This window comes from Lagenorhynchus albirostris, chromosome 4 (assembly GCF_949774975.1).
Source record: "Lagenorhynchus albirostris chromosome 4, mLagAlb1.1, whole genome shotgun sequence".
Classification (NCBI taxonomy): Eukaryota; Metazoa; Chordata; class Mammalia; order Artiodactyla; family Delphinidae; genus Lagenorhynchus; species Lagenorhynchus albirostris.
In genome coordinates this window covers 38,681,045-38,701,346 of record NC_083098.1, presented here as the reverse complement: position 1 = coordinate 38,701,346, position 20,302 = coordinate 38,681,045, and the positions used below count along the sequence as shown (strand labels likewise).

Here is a 20,302-nt window from a genome sequence, read left to right as displayed (position 1 = left end):
CCTTTTCTCCCAGTCTATTACTAGCTGCTTGACTTTACTTCTTCCCCTATCTATCCTATACTCCTTGGTGTTTCTCTTTGACTACTTTTATTAGTATTTTAAATTTCCTGTCCTCCATGTCCTCCTGCACCAACTGTCCTGCAAAGCCACAGCCTGTGAATAGTCCAGTCAACCACTCTAGTTCAGGCAGCAAAGGCTAACTGAGAAAGGTAAAGAAATTACAGATCTTCTGAGAAAGAGGTATTCCCCCTTCCAAGCCAAGGGTTATTCTGCACATAGTTCTCACGTCCTCTGGATCTTGCTTGTATCACTGATTCCTTTGCCACCCCCATCTGCCCGCTTCTCCAGTCAAACAATGAGATCTCACGTTTTTCTATTTAAATAACAACAAATGAAAAACAACAACAAACCCTTCCCTTTCTTTTTTTTTTACAGTCGAACTTCTTGAAATAATTTTCTTCCCTTACATGATTTTCATTTATAAGATAAACCAAAAAAGGGAACTTCAAAGGTCAACTTACTTCTCATCTCTGGCTCATAACTTAGTGAACTTGGTTTGTGGACCCTATATTGTTTTAGCAGTTTTTTGTCCCAGGCACCACAATTTAATGGACTTGCCAAACGTAAAAACTCCCTGAAGAAGAGACAAAGCAAAGTTATTCCTTGATTGGGAACATTATATAATTCATAAACTAAACACACAAAAAATGTGACTTAATGAATTATAACAGACTAATTAAAAATACTAAAGCAATCTGAACAGTTACTATAATATACAATGCTAATTTTATGTTTTAATTCATCAAGCAGTGAAAAGAGCACCAAGTATTGTGAAAAGTTACAAAGGAAACCTGAGGAGCATGTTCTCCTGGAATGTGATGGGCAGAAATATAGTGAATTGTCAAGGGGTTACAAAAATAGAAGCCCTTTATATCCAGTCATTTACAGCATCATGTAAAAGGAAAAAAATAAAAAAAAGAATACTTCTCTGAATTTTCAATTACCTACAGCAGAAAAAACAAATATTTAAAGGTCAGGTACCCTTTGCCAGTTTTTCACATAGAGTGTGATATACAATTAGCTCATAATCTATGGCTTGCCAGCAGCTAGGTGCCTATACCATCATGTGACCTTTGCATTCATCTAATTCATTCACTGTGAAAACTGAGCATGTCCAAATGGTTGGTTTCCATTGCTTCCTCTGTTTACCTAAGTAGCCGGTACAAGTTATTTAGTAAAATACAAGCATTAGGTATGAGATAGTCTCTTTTTCTCATTCAGTCTCTCTACTTTTAAAGTAGCAGATCATCAAAAAGGATCATGGGAAAATCTCCATGCTGTTTTCAAAACTTTAGGTCTCTGAATACATTCATAATGTGACAAAGTGAGCAGAGACTGTGTCATTCATCTTCATATTACTAAGGCCTGGCACACTGCCCTGTACAATACTGTTTAACAAATGTTAACCACAGAGGTTTTTCTTAGCTTGGAGTCAGTTAAAAAATATAAATTACAAATAGAGTCCAACCATTCTTAAGAAAGTTCCAAAAGTTTTATGAAAAAGGAGTACTTTAACAGCAGAAAAAAATTATTTTATTTATTTAAAAATACATTTATTTATTTATTTATTTACACTGGGCCTTAGTTGCAGTAGGCGGGCTCCTCAGTTGCAGCTGAAAGTAACAAGATATATGAGAGTATTTTTTTAAGGAAGGACAAGATGATTTAAACATTAAATCTGTTTGGCTAGGTAATTTCAAGGAAAGTTTTTTTTTTTTAATGTCGTTTTATCCCTAAAACACAGAGCACTGTTTCTCTTATATTAAAAAAGGTTATTCAAATATACCTATTTCTCGAATGGCTAAACTGTGCAAGGTATATCCACACCATGGACTACAACTCAGCAATAGAAAGAAACAAACTCTTGATACATAACAATCTAGATGCATCTCAAAGGCGCTATAACGAGTGAAAAAAGCTAATCACAAAAGGTCATATACTGTATGATTCAATTTACATAACATTTTCAAAGTGACAAAATTACGGAGATGGAGAACAGAGTTGTTTCTAGGGGTTAGAGATGGCGGGGGTTAGGGAAGTGGCTATGATAATAAAGAGGGAGCACTGGGGAGATCTTTGTGACATCTTAATTGCGTGATGGCACATCAATCTGACACAAGTGATAAATAACAGGGGAACTGTAGCATACGTGGATACATTGTACCAATGTCCGTTTCTTGGCTTTGATACTGTCCTGTAGTTACATAAGATGTAACCACTGGGGGAAACTGGATGCTGGGGACACAGAATCTCTCTGATCTACCTTTACAACTTCCTCTGAATCTCTAATTATTTTAAAATTTAAAAAGTGTTTCTTAAAAGAGTTCGTCCACATAAAATGTTCTTATCTATAAAGTAGATGCAAGTCATACAAATATAACATGACTCCATTTTTAAAGGGAAGTGAGAGTTTGCTGGATTCAAGCAGAAGAAATGACCAATGGACAAAAACATCCTGTTTACTAATAACTAGATTGATCTGTTTCTAAGTGCGATATTTTGGGCATTTTGCCCATTTTCGTGGTGTTTTGGTTTTGCCCACAGATAACTGAATATATGTTTATTAAAGCAAGACTCTTGACTATAAAGACTCTAGAAACGGCCATTACTAATGGTGGCTTATTTGAATGTGAAGAAGAGAACATACTGACCTCAGCACCATGGGCTCCAGAGCCTGAGAGGCTAATCGTTCAAACATCCGCTGGAGGGGCGGGTGCAGTGAGTGGTCCTCATCAGCCAGCGCAGCACTGCACCGCTGCAGCAGTCGCGCATGGAGACCAGCTTCACACATGACTTGCTGGTTTCTTTCTGTGTGCACCAGTGATTGTAAAATATTTGCCACGGCAAGTTGAAGGTCCAAAGCATGCTGGAGTTAACAAAGAAATTCATGCCACCAGGGCATTCTTAATAAGATAGGTGATAGTTCTCTCCTTTTAAGAGTTGAAGCACACCTTTAATTTTAATATGAGGTCTCTACATGCTTCAAATTACATTCAGATGAATTAAGTAGCTGACTTAGAGGGACACAGCAACTCCAGAACAGGGCCAGGGAAATATTTCTGGTCTTCATTCTGTTGGAAGCATACCTAGCTCAACTCCATTTTCTTCCAAGTCTTTCATATTACACGACTATATGTAACTAATAATATTTTTATTTTTATAGAAATAGTGGGTATAAAGTAAATATTTTTCATGGTAAGTAAATAACCAGTTTAAAGAATGACCTATTGTTAACATTTGTTACACTTTAGGCCTTCGAAACCATACAACATTTTAAACAAAACTAGTCACCCAAACTCTAGTTCACCCAAACTCCTGAGTGTTACAAATGAAAATATATAAATAGCCTCAAAATGGTACCTTCAGTCATTTTTCTTCCTGTATTATTTATTAACAACTTCCACTGCTGAGCAGGATTTACAAGGAGAAAGGGAATTATTTTAGTACCAGAAGTAACTGCATTTTAACAAATGAGTTGTATTCTAAAACATACGTATCTACTACTCATTAGGAAAGTTAAGACTCAAACACGAAAATCCTGTTTTTTTCCTTTACCTACTTCAGTATGTGACACAGAAAGGTTCCATGTTACCTTCTTGGTCCCACTCCCTTGCTCATGCAGTCACACCTTCCACTCATTAAAGACGGGAAGGAACCAATCTATCCAAGCTTACTTCTGGTTGTGTCACTGACCCAACAGAGGCCAGGAGGTCCAGCATAGAAAGCATGGCTCCAGGATGGATGATGACAGCATCAGAACTCTGGAGAGATGAAGTTGCCACATGTAGTTTCAGGTCAGCAACATTTTTAGGAGGGTAGACAGGGGGAGTTGAAACAGAATGATATGCATGCCTATGAAAAGAAAGAAGGGTAATTGGGTATTTAATTCAATCACATTCTCTGTTCATTTTCTTCATCTTCTACTACCTTTCTCCACTGAGTAAAAAAAAGCCTTATAATTAGGGGTTGGGTAACAAAACACCTTAACGTTGGGAAATTAAAAAACAATATATTATCAATTCTTGAGTCACATATAGACAACTTATCAAGTCTTTTAGGCTCTTATATGTTTTTATCACTTACTATTTGGAGTGTTTCATTAAAGAATGGCACATGATGAGTAGTTAATATTACTCTATGGTGTATTTGAAAGTTGCTAAAAGAGTAGATCCTAGAAGTTCTCATCACAAGGAAGAAACCATTTTTTCCTTGAATCTATGTAAGGTGATGGATGTTAACTAAACCTACTGTAGTAATCATTTTGCAACACATGTAAGCCAAGTCATTATGATGTATACCTTAAACGTTATACAGTGCAGTATATCAATTATATCTCAGTAAAACTGAAAAAAAGAAAAACAAAAAGAATAACATACATGACAGCAGATATAAAGAATAGGTGAAATTACAGTGAGTCAAAGCTCTAAGAAAGATGATATTTCTGATAATTTGTGATGAGAGTACAAGTTATATTAAGTGCCTCAGTGAGAGTGTTTTCTTTGAAATTTCCTATGTGTTTTTAACCTTTCCTTAAACCATGGGTAATATAATCAAGAACAAACAAGATCAAAGCGGCCTACTCTATAACTGGTTCAACTGAGTCAGAGTTGGCTCAGAATGCTGGCCACATGTCAATAAATGTATTAAGAATCAAGGGAGTTCTCCTTTAGCTTATTTGGAACTACATTCATGCTCTTTAGCATTATCCTCCCTACCACTGAGAATATTCACAATTTTTAAAAACTTGGGATATTTTACGTAACAAGCTTCCATGAGTTAGAAAGCCTAGCCATGCCCTTGAATGCACAACATTTCTTCTCATCAATGATCTCCACCGTCTATTTCATACTCTTCTTCTGCAATTCATGAGTTTTGCACATTTTGTATCTTGGCACAAGGAAACAGATGCTTGTGGGTTCAGCCTGTGGGAGCTCTTTGTTCCAATGAATTGGTTTCAGCATAATTTGTCTAATGTTGAGCTCTGTCACTGACAGCAGCGCAGTTTCAGCTCTCTGGCACAAGAGCAGCTTGGGAAACAGATGCTTTAAGTCACTGATTTAGTAGCAAAGAATTGGCACTGCCTTTTTTTTTTTTTTTTAAGTACCATTCTCTTTTTAACAGAGATTCTAGGAAAGTATTCAGCTTCACTTAAAAGAAAGAAAAAAAAACACACATGTGCGCTACTGTTTAAAGTCAGCATATCCTCCACCTACTCTTTTCCACTCCCTGTTTTTTTTTTCTGTTTTTGTTCAGAAAGATTTAATTTCTAAACTTACTACAATAGTTTTCTAAATGTTTATTAACAACAGGTATCCTCCTCCCATGTTTCTCCCTTTATTCTTTAAAATATTTTGACCTAACTAGAAAAAAAAAAAAGATTCCTAATTCCTCTATTGTGTAATAGGAACTTCAAACCATTAAGAAATTTCATAAAAATTGTTTTCATTACACATAAAAACTAATGCAATTTTGAGAAAAAACATCAATTCTAATTGTATATTCTAGTTACAGGCCTTCCGAACTTATTTCTTAGTTGCCTGATTTAATATACATTTGAACTTAAATTACTGATATGTATAGCTAGGAAGAAGTCCTTTATGTCTTTGGAAACTGAACTCTACTAATATGTAACTATTAAAGTAGTAAACTTTTAAATCTTATATAGAAAAATATTCTAATGTAGGAATTACATTATTCTTCTCAAACTAGTAAAATACTGCAAACATTGTAGAAATCTAAAGTATGGTATTTATTAAGTAAAATTAGGTCTATTTTAACAGCCATTATATAACATTAATTCTTACTAAGTCACTTAGGTATTACCACTTTTTACATTTAGAGACTGTGGTAAGCTTATTAAATTGGTAACTACCAACCAAGACCTAACCATTTGCAAAGACAGGATAAAATGACATTGCAAAATTTAGTTAATTTTTATGTTGCAGTTACTTTTAAAGCTTAAAGAAATCGCTACTTAATATTTCAATCTAAATTCTCATATATACTTAAGACTTATCTACCTCTTTTGGGAATATATACTGAAATATTTAAATTCTGAATTTGCTTTGCCTTAATTATCAAGCGTGTATAGGCACTAAGTAATGGACACCATGTTCGAAAGATAACTAGTACTCGCCACCTACTTTGCAATTGCAGATATGTTCTGAGAGTCTTGATTACTATTTTGTATTTTGTTTTCACCTCCTCTGACTGTGATTGAATATTGTTCAGCATAATTCTGTTCCATTATTCCTTCTGAATAATGAAAAAAATTTTGAATTTTAGTTTTCCAAAATAAGGTTTCCTAGTTCTTCTTCCTCCGAGTCTTCAAATAGAGAAGAATCTCCAAGATTTTACTTGCCAGACAAGTATCACAAGTTGAAATTTCCTTAGTACCTTAATCTCCACAAGCCATAAAACTAACACAATGTTGGTTTTTCCTTTTGCAAACAAAACAAGACAAAACATGTTTTGCCACAAGAAAAAAGATGCCCATAAGCTGATGTAATTTGAGATGTTCTTGAGATATTCTAACTTCAAAAATTACTATACTGTGAAGTAAAAAAAGTTTTTATTAGCTTATGATTCTTATCACTGAGCAAAATGTATGTAACCTGACCAGAATGGCAAGCTACACTGATCTTATTATTAGCATGAACAGCACTGGGAGCTTCCTTGGGGTAACATCAACTTGTAAGCCTGATTAGAATTCCCATGGATAAGATACACTCAACTACAACTGCTGATTCAGTGACAGTTTCCCCTTAGGTCAAAGACAGGACATCCTTATATGTAGCTATGTTGCAAAAGATGAAAAAATGTTTTTGATCGAAGGCCTTAAATAACTACCATATAGAATAAAATGCTGTTTTCCCTTTGTCAAACTACTATTTAAATAAATAATAGGTTCTAATAGATTTTTAAATATTTGTCCCCTTAATCTGTGAATCCCTATTGAAAGTATTGTAATTTTTGGTTAATACTTAATGAATTTAAACACAGCAATTTTTAAGCCTTTACCATGTATGATAGAATCATAAATATGATTTTTTTAATGATTAAAACTATTTAGTAATTGAAACTATTTTTCTAACATCCAGTAGTTCTCTGGGATAGTAAGCACACATGAATCTTGCAACACAAAGTATACCTTTTACCTTATTCATTTTAGCAACAGAAAAATACACTAGGTCAACTCAAATTGATTTCATAATATCTTGAATCAAGAACTGCTCTTACAAAAACAAAAAAGAAACAGTAGTTTTTAAATACAAATACATTGAACAATACTAAATTGATTTACTAGGAGAAAATGAGCTGTAAGCCCCAGTGTAAATTTAAAAGAAAAGGAAAATATAAGCCCATATACCTAATGAATATAACTCTTAAAATATATTGAAATACCAAATTTATAACAAATACTTCAAATTTAGTACTAAATTAACCACAACTGTGTTCAAGTTTCAAAATCTGAACAACAGAAATAAAATTAAACAACAACATAGCAGAACCTCAGGATTCATTTTTAAAAAGCCATAGTGGGGGCTTCCCTGGTGGCGCAGTGGTTGGGAGTCCGCCTGCCGATGCAGGGGACGCGGGTTCGTGCCCCGGTCCGGGAAGATCCCACATGCCGCAGAGCGGCTGGGCCTGTGAGCCATGGCCGCTGGGCCTGGGCGTCCGGAGCCTGTGCTCTGTGGCGGGAGAGCCCACAGCAGTGAGAGGCCCGCGTACCGCAAAAAAAAAAAAAAAGCCATAGTGGGAGAGAATTAATACAAGACTTAAGGACTTGCACTTGCTTATGAGGAAAACAGGGGCAGGAAGAGTATTTGGTGCCAAGTGCACAGACTATGATCATTTTAAGTACAGGTCGCAAATGGAATCTCAAATGGATCTTAATTGTACTCTTGTCAATCAACTGCTGGTTCTTTATAGTCATAAGCATTATATATGAGGTAGACTACATCAGTTTAGAAAGAGATTTACACACAACTGATGAAAACAGGAGCTAGGGGAGATTTTTTTTATTCACTTTTTCAAAGGTTAGCCTGCATCACATTTCAACTGGTTGAACCCGATTGAGAAAATACACATTTCTTCAGCCAGTGCTGGGATGTTCATTTTGAAGTAATACTAAAAGCCAAAGAATGATCCCAAGCACATTTAAAGTGAAAAGAAAAGGGAGAAAAGTATTCTAGTTAAAGAGTAGAGGCATTACATCCTCATTTCTAAATTAATTTTAATAAAATACATGCTGGCTCTAAAATGCATATTTTAGTCCAAATAATAGAGTTGGATGACAAAATGCTACATGTCCTTCATATCTTCATAGCATCAACACATTTTACTCTCATAAATACACTCAGCAGAAGCTGACAGTTTTAAAAAACAAAAACAAAGATATCAAATAGAAAGAAAATAATTAAAGTTACAAAGCACAAAATCCACATTAATATATAACTGAACACAGAAGAAAAAAACCCACACAAGTAAAGATTGACTTCTGTTATTAGATCAGTACCTTTTCCTGGACAAAGCTGGTGTACCCCAAGGAGAGGGGAGAGAAGACTCACTTGTCAGGCAAGGAGGGATCTGTTCTGCACGACTACAGACAACAAAACAGGGTGGTTTAGAAAGGTTAGAACAGGACACAGTTGGTTGGCAGTTGGTTAGTTTCACAAGAAATACCAGTAAAAGTTTAATAGGGAACATCCTCCATACTCAGCGGGAACAAGGAACAAGACTACAACACATGCACTGAGGGAAACAGAAAAGCATGCTTAAGGCAGATGCTTATTCATTAATGTTAACATGTAACATATTTGAAAACAGAGTACTATAGGCCTTGTTTCTTGAGGAAGCAAACTAAAAATAAGGTATACTAACTAGGATAAGTTAGAAAACAAGGGAAAAGAGGTTGAATCTAAATACACAAAATTTAATTTTAAAAAACACCTTATTCCCTCAACACTACACTCTCCCATGGTTTCTATAAGTTAACAATATATATCCATTTTTATTTTCAAGGCAGGGAAAATCTGCAAACCTTTTTTACATTACCTGTGTTTTCTATCTGAATACTAAGGCCAAAGAAATAATAAGAAACAAGAAACATCTCAGTAGGTATTTCAAAGTAGATAATTTTATAGTTAAGGATATAAAAGCTTTTAGCTCTACCCAATAGAGTTACTTGCTTTATTTATGGGGCCATTATAGAAACGATTCACTTGTTTTATGAAGTAAAACTATGGTAATGGTTAAAAGTGATAATGCTTGGGGCAAATTAGCAGCATGATCAGCATGATCACTCTCACATTATTTTCAAAGTGAGAGCTTAATTGAAAACACACTTTAAGAACTGAAAATAAGTGATTTAGGTAAAGCAGACTTATGATCTTAGAACCCTGGATTTTCCACATCATAGATTTTATCACAATATGTTATTGTTTATTCATGTGTTTGTATTTAAGGTAAAGGATGGATATAACCAAAGTAGCCTTGTGCTGAGTTGCACCCTCAATGCCTAGCATGATGGCATGCGATAGGTATTTGTTAAGTACTTATTTAATGAAGGAATGAGTAAATTAATCTGATGGACTCTTGAACAATCAATGTCTCCCAGGGAGATATATCATTTTTTGAGGATTATAAAATGTTAGGAATGATTATGAATGTTGAGACTATATCATCTGTCTGAAAATACATGTAATCATAACTATGTTCTATTGATAACTAATATCAGTAAGTCTGGATGTACCTAACGTTCTTGAGAATAAAGAGGAAAAAGAAAACATAGGAAACACCACCATGAAAAGTAAACTTCAGGGACTTCCCTGGTGGCGCAGTGGTTAAGAATCTGCCTGCCAATGCAGGGGATATGGGTTTGATCCCTGGTCTGGGAAGATCCCATATGCTGTGGAACAACTAAGCCCATATGCCACAACTAGTGGGCCTGTGCTCTAGAGTCCACGCACCACAACTACGAAGCCTGCGCACCCTAGAGCCCGTGCGCTGCAACTACTGAGCCTGCGTGCTGCAACTACTGAAGCCCGTGTGCCTAGAGCCGGTGCTTCACAAGAAGAGAAGCCACCACAATGAGAAGCCCACGCACCGCAACGAAGAGTAGCCCCCGCTCGCCGCAAATAGAGAAAGCCCCCGCGTAGCAACTGAGACCCAACATGGGGGGGGAAAAGTAAACTTCATTGAAACTGCTCCGTTAACTGCATAGAGAGCTTAACTCTAACCTGGTTTTACAAATAATACACAGATGTCCATGCTGAAAAGCTTAAGATCAGAGCAATAGTAATATTCACAAATAAAGTGATAAGTAAATGAGAGAGAAGATTCATTTGTTTTCATTTTCTTTCAGATTAAATTATAATTTAAGCCTTAATGTTGAAGTCATACATAGTATACCCTTTAATTCAGAGCACAGAGCAGAGCCATACCTGTCAAAAGAATCTGTGGCTACCTTGTAGAGATAAATAAAGAGTTTACTGCAGTGCCGTAGAGTGGGTGACACTGAATCCATCAAGATTACGTCTTCCTCTAAAAGTCTCTGAAATGGCTGTGTATTTGAGGGGAAGACATTCATGGGGCTTATTTTTCTTAGGTCTGAGAAACAGCCAAGAAATCGAACGGCATCTGCCAACTTCTCATACTGAATCTCTGTTTTGAAGAAATGAGAGTTGGCCGGCTCATAGCGCATTGCTGCAGTCAATGTGCAGAACACAGTGTGGAGAAGTTCAAACACTTGATTCTGGTTCACTTTCTCCCAGCCATTCTTGGGTGGTGAGCTCAAAGATCTTTCCATAGCAACAAGCAAGGACGTAATGTACACAAATCCTCCAACTTTCCTAAAAACTGTTCTTGAACGATGGCTTTCTCGAAGGACTGACAGGAGGGCCTACAGGGGACAAAGAAACAACACAAACAAACACAAACTTATAATTCAAATTAAAGAAAAATAACTGTACATGAATGTCAAAGGGGAATGCCATTCTGTGAACATCTGATATGAGTATTTTTGTCATTTACCGAATAAGCAGTCTTATGAAGCATGCCAAATATTTTGCTAATTAGAAAGTGCCATATTAAAAGCAGAAGATGGTTTTAGAAAACACTATCGCATATTGCTTTTGACAGAATAATGGATATATCCAAATCCTGGCCGAAAAACTTTTCCTATATAGTTGATGAATAATGACATCAATGAATTCAGTGATTTTTACAAAGTAATTTTATTAAATAAGTAAAATACATATTCAAGTATAATTTTACACAATCATGAAAACTTACGACTGTGTGTATACAAAATGATTTATTCTAGAAAGGATCAGAGAGATGATCAGGGAAGCCAAGAGCTGAAGTATTCCGATTCATATAAAATGACCATATCCCGATGCTTTGGAAAGAGCAGTCACTTCAGAGGAGTTATTAGACATTCTCTCTTGCAAAGTGAACTGCAGCCTGAGGGCTGAAAGCATGCTCTTTCCCAGAATAGCTGTTAAGGCCAAACAGGTAAAACAATCTTTTATAACTATAAGTTATTTTCTGAAGTGTCATACTTTTAACATAGTTTATTATTAAAAATAACACATTATAAAATTACTTAACATTTTATGGGGCACTTACTATGTATTAGGTATTTCTATAAGTGCTTTAATACATTAGCTTATTTAATTCTCTCAATAATCCTATGCATTGGAACTATTATTATCCGCACTTTAGAGATGAAAAATTGAGGCCCCACGTGGTTAAATAATTTGCCAAAGGCTTATACAATGGCAAAGATAGGATTTAAATCCAGGCAGTCTGATTCCCCTACTCATGCACTTAACCATGAAGCTATACTGCCCCAAACAGCAATTCGAAATCTGTTTGCAGATACACAGGCTCCTTTTCCCTGTTTCAGCAACTGAAACACCATGAGAACTTAATTTTGCTTAAGATACAATTTACAATCTTCCCAGTCATTACATTTGAAAAGGCCATTTTATTAAAATATCTCATACATTTCTAATAGTATTTGCAAAAGGGAAAAGCTAAATATTCATATATATAATTACCTTTTTCAAATATACTATTGATACTTTAGAAATTATGAGATTCCACTGTACATACCTATACCTTATTATTTTAAAAGACAGAAAATGTACAATCTGTATATGTAAATAAAATTTAGAAATACAGTGTATTTCTTCCATTATTCTGCAGTTAGTTTCGTTTCCGTATCTTCTCAAATTTAATAAACTGTACTCATAATATCAACTCCTATTTACAACAAGACTTCATAAATTTTTGTTATTTTTAAGCATCTTATAACCTAGCCTGAAGGTTAAATGCAAGGGCTAGAGTTAGAACGCTTGGGTGGAAATTTTGACCCCAACATTAAAAATCATTTCACTGTGGTCAGCTGCTTAACCTTTCTGTGCCAGAGTTTCCTCTTATGTAAAATCTAGACAATAATAAGAACTTACTTTACAGGAAATACATGTAAAACCCTTAGCAAAGTGCCTGGCATAAAAACCCATAACCATCATCATCTTCAAAAACACACTGGGGAAAAACTGGACATGTATTATTTTATATATGAGGAAGCACGAGTTAGGAGTCAAAGTAATATGTACAAAATTGTATCGCTGGTCAGAATTATGATAGGGGTCAGAAAAACAGTGCTTATTAATCCTTAGTCCAAAAGTACTCTATGTTGTGTGTTTCTGGATAAGTTCACCTCCTACTGCCTCAAAACTGGTTACTCTGTTGGCACTGTGACATTATCACAGCATAATCTCGGTATCTGAAAATTTCAGATACCATGAATAACTTAATATCCTGCTTAAATCAATAATTAATGATAATGTAGCAAATGCCAAAGTTACAAGGAGATATAGATGCGAGGTGGTTAATTAGGCAAAATCATCAGCTACATATTCACTCCATTTGCATAAATCTAATGCTTACAATTCAAATTTGTACATTGGCAGAATTATAAAATACTACATATTACAAATTAAACTACATAGGTCTGTGGTTGTCTCAACTGAATGGAGACAGTGAAAAGCAATTCTGAATGAAGCAAAAATGGAAACTGAAACTGGAATCCCAAATCCTCCTCGCTGCTTTCCAACACTACTTCATGCCCTCAAAGCAGTGGAATGCTGGAGCCAGCTCATACTGGTCTGGAGAGCCAACAGTTTTATTTTTGGAATTCTGCGTACCAGTTGTTAAAAACATAACCATAATTAAAAATTAAGTTCTATAAATTTAAAACTAAATTAATTATTGCAAAAACAAAAGTGGTAAATACTCAAAACTGTACTTCTTAGTTATTTTCTATATTTTATTATTATTTGTGCCCTTGAGATATTATACAATGGGGTGCTACTGTATACCTCTTCCCAAGCCACATTCAGTAACACATTAGCTGCCTGAAACAGGTCACAGTGGGAGTATTGACACCATGGAAATCAGTAAATGCAGCAATATCAGGACCCCCTCCTGTCTTCCTCCTGTCTCAGAGTCAGTTACCACCATTTACCAGAACAACACTGTTTCAAAATTACAGGTCAGTTAATTGCCTCTTGTTGGCTTTATCTACCAATATTTTACAAATCCAATTACAAAGGTACCAAGAAAGGAGGAAAATGTATGTTTAAAAAGCTGGCAACCTTAATGACTTTTGAAGGCACTTGTTTTTACCCCACAATCCCCTCAAATATACAAATGTTCCTCAATATTGATATGCATGTGGATGTCTTCCTTGTCTAAGAGATAAATTGTGGTCAGATTATTCTTGCTTTTAAGTTAAAATGCACACTCAAAACTGTCATTATGGGAATTCCCTGGCGGTCCAGTGGTTAGGACTCCTGGCTTTCACTGTCAGGGCCTGGGTTGAATCCCTGGTCGGGGAACTAAGATCCCACAAGCCATGCAGCCAGGCCAGAAAAAAAAAATTGTCATTATGCTCAAAACAGGGTGAAACATACAACAGCATAAAGAAAAACACACAAATTTCTCATTATTGATGAGAAATTAACTGAATAAAGCAGAAGTTTAATAAAAGAAATACATGATTCTAGAAGGGAGCTATACTTCCTGTCATGTGTGTGCCAGGAACAGGGTGAGGGTCCCAGGAGAGGAAGTCAGAGGGAAAAGAGATAGCTGTCATCCCCAGGGCCCTTGGAGGTCAGGTTAGAGACAATGGCTTTTCTTCAATTATTATTTTGACATAATTTTAGACTTGACGAAAAATTGCAAGAATAATTCATAATAGTTTTAAGTCATTTAAAAACAGCCACAGATTTTAGTAGTAAAAATCATACCAACACACTTCTCAAACTTACTCTTAGGATGTCAGTCTTCAGCTGCAGTTCTGTTGGTGGGGCTGAGTGCATCAACCCCAGGAGCGTGCCCATGTCATCATCCCCATTTGGAGAAAGCACCAACTGCTGGATCATCATCAGGGCATGCTGCCGACATTGTGGGTACCTTACTATATTATGTGCACATCTTGCACCTCCAAATTCTCGAAAAATTCCTTGGAGGAAGGAGAAAAAAGAACAATATGGGCTAACTTAAAACATTCTAAGCCAAATGAATTAAAACCTGATCTTTTTGTAGAAAGAATAACTCTGAAGAATGCACATAAAATCCACCCAGCTATTTCACTTTTCAAATTACAATAGAAAAATCTCCTTTTAAATTTACAATTACAATACAATACAATACAAAACTGTGGGTTGTCAGCAAAGGCATATACAAATTTTCGTAGATTTCCTTTATGCAAGAATACCCTGGGGCTTCCCTCGTAGAGCAGTGGTTAAGAATCTGCAATTAAGCCCACGCGCCACAGCTACTGAAGCCCGTGTGCCTAGAGCCTGTGCTCTGCAACAAGAGAAGCCCACACACCTCAATGAAGAGTAGCCCCCGCTCACTGAAACCAGAGAAAAGCCAGAGCGCAGCAACGAAGACCCAATGCAGTCAAAAATAAAATAAATAAATTTGAAAATAAAAGAAAAGGAGAGAGAGGGAGCAACTGTAAAAAAAGGAAAAAAAGAAAAAAAGCATGTCCTGGTATGATCAACATGTCCAACTTCTCCAAATCCAGACTATTCGGAAATTTCATAGGTAGATACCAAAGAGGCCAATATTTTTATGTAGAGGCTTTACTGAACAATACTTGAAATCAGTTTAGTAAAAGGCTTTTAGGGGCTTCCCTGGTGGTGCAATGGTTGAGAGTCCGCCTGCCGGTGCAGGGGACATGAGTTCGTGCCCCGGTCCGGGAGGATCCCGCATGCTGCGGAGCGGCTGGGCCCGTGAGCCATGGCCGCTGAGCCTCCGCGCTGCAACGGGAGAGGCCACAACAGTGAGAGGCCCGCGTACCGCAAAGGTAAAAAAAAAAAAAAAAAAAAAAAAGGCTTTTAGATGAACAATATTCCAAATAAATGAGGTTTAAACTGAACAAGGCTTCTAAAACAGTAGCAAGAAAACAATGGAATAAATTATTCTGCAATGAGAAAAATTACAAGGAACCAAACTTTATTAGTTAGTAGAGCACACAAACAAAAAGAAGACAAACGCTATAAACAGAAAGCATTAGGCACTGCTCTGTCCCAAAGGCTTTACGTAGATTGATTTATTTAATCCTCACCCCCTACTACACAGATGAACATATGAGACACACAGAAGTTGAGTAACTTCTCAAGAAGTTGAGTGGCCAAGGTCAGCCATACAGCTAGCAAACAGCCAGCAGGATTTATTTCTATATAGGCGCGTTCTATATAGCCTGTGCTTTTGACCATGAATGATACTATTCTTATGTCAAATACCATCTTTTGAGTATATAAAAAAAATGGACCAAGTGATCTAAATCATCAATTAGTATTTCCTCCAAAGTAACTGTTCTATCCTTTATACTTTCAGAGTATCTTGTATATGCCACTATTGTAATAGTTTGTATCAAACCGTCTTAATATTATTTGCTTATATATTTGGTCCCCCGTTAATTTGATTTCTTTTTTTTTTTTTTTTTTACATCTTTATTGGAGTATAATTGCTTTACAATGGTATGTTAGTTTCTGCTTTATTTCCTTCTGGTCTGTGTTTCAAAAAGTGTTTCCTGAAGGAATAAATGTCAAGTATATTTTATGGAAGTGGCCACTGTTCTCTCTATTTAGTGACTTTCTATTTGCTAACTTCATAAGAATTCTATAACCTTGAAGTGAGTGTAAGTCATGTGCCTGAGATTTAGCACATGGAAGGCCAGGTTTATTTACTTCCTGGTGGTCAAGTAGTGCCCATTAGACAATCATAATAGCTAATAATTTCTGAATACTTACTATGAGTGAAATACTATTTTAAGTGCTTGAGATCACACAGCTAATAACATCTTTCTTAAGAAGGAAAAGACAGTCAATAAGAAAAGAACTTTGTGAAAATGTCTGGCATGCTGGGAGATGGATTAAGCGACATTTGGTCTTATAGGGTCAACTCTTCAGTGGAATTGTTCAGTCTCTTCCTATGTAACTCTAGATCATGTCATAAAAAGCTAATTTGCGAAATAAATTGTTAGTACATCCTCATTACATTTCTATTTCAGCTAACTAAATTTAGTTAGTGGAAATAAGGAGATTATGATACCACAGACAAAATGTTAGTATCATACCCATTAAATTTTATCACACTTATTGTTTGTATTACCTTCTAAATTCATTCAACTCTGTACTGGCATTTACCAAAACTGTACTTAAATAATTACTTATACAATTATGTGTTTACATCTTTCTTCATCAGGTTGTAATTCCTTTGGGGCAAGAATTATCCTTTTTTGTGGGGCTGCCTTGGGTCTTCGTTGCTGCGCGCGGGCCTTCTCTAGTTGCGGTGAGCGGGGGCTACTCTTCGTTGTGGTGCGCGGGCTTCTCATTGAGGTGGCTTCTCTTGTTGTGGAGCATGGGCTCTAGGCGCGTGGGCTTCAGTAGTTGCCGCACGTGGGCTCAGTAGTTGCAGAACTAGGCCCTAGAGCGCACAGGCTTCAGTAGTTGTGGTGTGTGGGCTCAGTAGTTGCAGTGCGCGGGCTCTAGAACACAGGCTCAGTGGTTGTGGCACGCGGGCTTAGTTGCTCCGTGGCATGTGGGATCTTCCCAGACCAGGGATCGAACCCGTGTCCCCTGCATTGGATTCTTAACCACTGTACCACCAGGGAAGTCCAAGAATTATCTCTGCATTTTGAACGCCTAGCATGGTGTCTAGGACACATGATATATTTTATATGTTGCATGTTGGGCTCCTCCGCATTCAGGCAAATAGGCATGCATTTGTGTGTTTGCTAGTTCATTTATTTGTTCATTAACTCATTCATTTCTAGCTTGCCATAACACTTAAAATACAATTCAAGTTCCTCAGCATGGCCTAAAAAAGCTCTATATGATCTGGGCTCAGCCTACTCATCTGAACTCACCTCCTCATCACTTATTCCTTTCAAGTTGTATTGACATTGGTGCCTGGGAGGTTTCTGACATTGGCTGAAATTTTAAGTAAACTTTTTCAAAAGCAAGTGTGATATTTTATGAATACAGTTGGACCGTTTATTAATGACAGGTAGAAAAAGAATGAAGAAAAGTTGAGATTAAAGATAAACAAAAGATTTACTGAATCCATTTTTACCTGGGAGAGGCAAGTTTTATTCTTTTCAGTATTTCCCTAAGGTTGTAACATTATAATACTCTGACTTGAATTACTAAATAATTAAGAGAATCACCATGTTTTGGAAAATATTTAAATAAGCAAAGTTATTTGATGAAGAGTCTGTACTATATAAGTAAAAAAACAGAAAAAGAATACTTCAAACACAAGGCATACAATAAAATATAAGAATATATTTTGAAGTAATAATAATGTTATATATTTTGCCATTCATAAACTTAGGAAGGTCAAAAGTATTGCATTTCTAGAGATATGATAGTGCCATCACTGAATCAGTAGTTTTTCCTCTAAGAGACAGGAGCATTTCAGAAGCAAGAATCATTACAGAAGACAGACCAGAGGTAATATCCTCCCAAAGCATTTGCTAGAAAATTTTCTAATTACCTGCATTTGTGTTTGATCCTTGAAGAAGCACTGTCAAGGTCTCCATGACCAACAAAGCCAGGTGTTTTTGGTCTTCAAATGAACTATTATTTCTTGAGTCCCCTAGGAAAAAAGAATTAAAGGTCCAAATCACAGAAGTTATAAGCTTACTTTTTTCTGGATTTAGCATTTTTTAAATAATTTTAAAAATAATTCCTATCACTTTTACCATCAACACAACTTACATAATACAGCCTTTAAAAACGATACACATGTCTACCAACTACCAAAAGTGAAGTCAAAATCAATGTTCATAGATTTCATTTTGGTGTGGCTAGAAAGCTAGAGCTACCTAACAAATATTAAAAAGGAAAATGCCAATCAAAGTAAAATGTATCCTTCTCACAGGTGCTTTCCTAATCAAGGAGGTCAACAGAAGAATGCTAGATTTTAATGCACCAAAGAGAATGAAGAGTTTATGAATAGTGCTGTCTATTCAACTTGCATTAATTCATTCAACATGTTTAATACTAAGTGCCAGATACTACTATGCTTTAAACAGATTTATCAGGAAGGACGAAAAACATCAAATTTAAGGTACCTAATGATAATACATATGTGTATATATAATATCACTAAAAAGATATATTTATTTGCTCTCTATAATTAATAAAAACATTTCAAGGCACCTAAACATCCCAACTGTTTCTAGAAGCATTTTTTTTTCCCTCTTAGAAACAAAGTAGTAGGCATTGGTCACGTGGATCATAAATGTTTTCCTCAGTTTTTACCTTAAATTCTCTTCCACCACGACATACTTCTGTACCCCCCAACCCCCTGCCTTTCCCCAATTCCCTAACAGAGGTTGAATGAACAAGTTAACCTGTGGGAAACATTCACAAGGATCTCATAATAAAGCACATTATTAAGTAATTCAAATCAATAACAAAATGACAGGCAAAACATGAACAAAACACCCTGCTCAAACCCCTTTGTCAAATAAAAATAAAATTATGGAAAGTGCTTTACCTTGTTCATGTAGTGCCTGAGTTGGATCCTTCAAGAGGGCAGCATATTTGTGCAAAAGGTTTACCATGACCTCCAGAAGGCCCACCTCCCTGAACACGTCTTTAAATATGTAGTCATGTCGTGTAAACTTAAGAAGTGTTTTCATTGCAATAATGCTACAGTGGTAAGAAGAGCTAGATTTTAAGAGGATGCTAACACTAATAAGTTCTTTACAAGGGATATAATTTAAGCTAAAAACGACAAACTCCAGCATCTCGAAGTATTTGTTTTGTACTTCTGGGAGTTTAGAAATCTTTTCTGCAAACTGTGACAGTGTGTGCTGTGACTCTAGGATGAAATAATTGGCATTGTCAGCCATGTAAATATTTGTGATGGCATCAAGAATGATGTGGGCAAGGAAGTTGGTTTTTGCTTTTAAAAATGCATTCTGAAGAACTGCAAAGGCCTGGACGTTTCTCACACTGTGACCTAAAATAGAAAACAAGAACACAAAAGTCAGTGCTACGTGATATTTTCAACATGGCAAACAAGTCTATTTATTTATTTTTAAAATATGGAATTTAATAAATTTATTTATTTTTGGCTGCATTGGGTCTTTGTTGCTACATGCAGGCTTTCTCCAGCTGCGGCGAGTGGGGGCTACTCTTCGTTGTGATGTGCTGCCTTCTCATTGCGGTGACTTCTCTTGTTGTGGAGCACGGGCTCTAGGCGCGCGGGCTTCAGTAGCTGTGGCACACGGGCTCAGCAGTTGTGGCTCGCGGGCTCTAGAGCACAAGCTCAATAGTTGTGGCGCATGGGCTCAGTTGCTCTGAGGCATGTGGGATCTTCCTGGACCAGGGCTTGAACCCCTGTCCCCTGCATTGGCAGGCAGATTCTTTTTTTCTTTTTTTGGTAAGCAAAACAATATCTTTATTAATTTAATTTTTAACACCTTTATTGGAGTATAATAGCTTTACAATTGTGTGTTAGTTTCTGCTTTATAACAACGTGAATCAGTTATACATATACATATGTCCCCATATCTCTTCCCTCTTGCATCTCCCTCCCTCCTACCCTCCCTATCCCACTGCTCTAGGTGGTCACAAAGCACCAAGCTGATCTCCCTGGCAGGCAGATTCTTAACCACTGTGCCACCAGGGAAGTCCCAAAA

The 20,302-nt window shown here is 36.3% G+C and overlaps 1 protein-coding gene across 1 annotated transcript in view; it reads right to left on the bottom strand.

Moving 5' to 3' along the window:
* The window catches only part of WDFY3 (WD repeat and FYVE domain containing 3), a 264,325-nt gene that overhangs the window by 114,983 nt on the left and 129,040 nt on the right, over positions 1-20,302 (bottom strand). Inside the window, exons 13-20 of the mRNA XM_060147888.1 lie at positions 19,153-19,620; positions 18,145-18,246; positions 14,403-14,596; positions 10,506-10,963; positions 8,579-8,662; positions 3,735-3,912; positions 2,712-2,926; positions 522-634 (exon numbers count right to left, since the gene is read on the bottom strand). Of these exons, the coding sequence (XP_060003871.1) occupies positions 522-634; positions 2,712-2,926; positions 3,735-3,912; positions 8,579-8,662; positions 10,506-10,963; positions 14,403-14,596; positions 18,145-18,246; positions 19,153-19,620 (1,812 nt within the window). The remainder of the gene's footprint in view (positions 1-521; positions 635-2,711; positions 2,927-3,734; positions 3,913-8,578; positions 8,663-10,505; positions 10,964-14,402; positions 14,597-18,144; positions 18,247-19,152; positions 19,621-20,302) is intronic.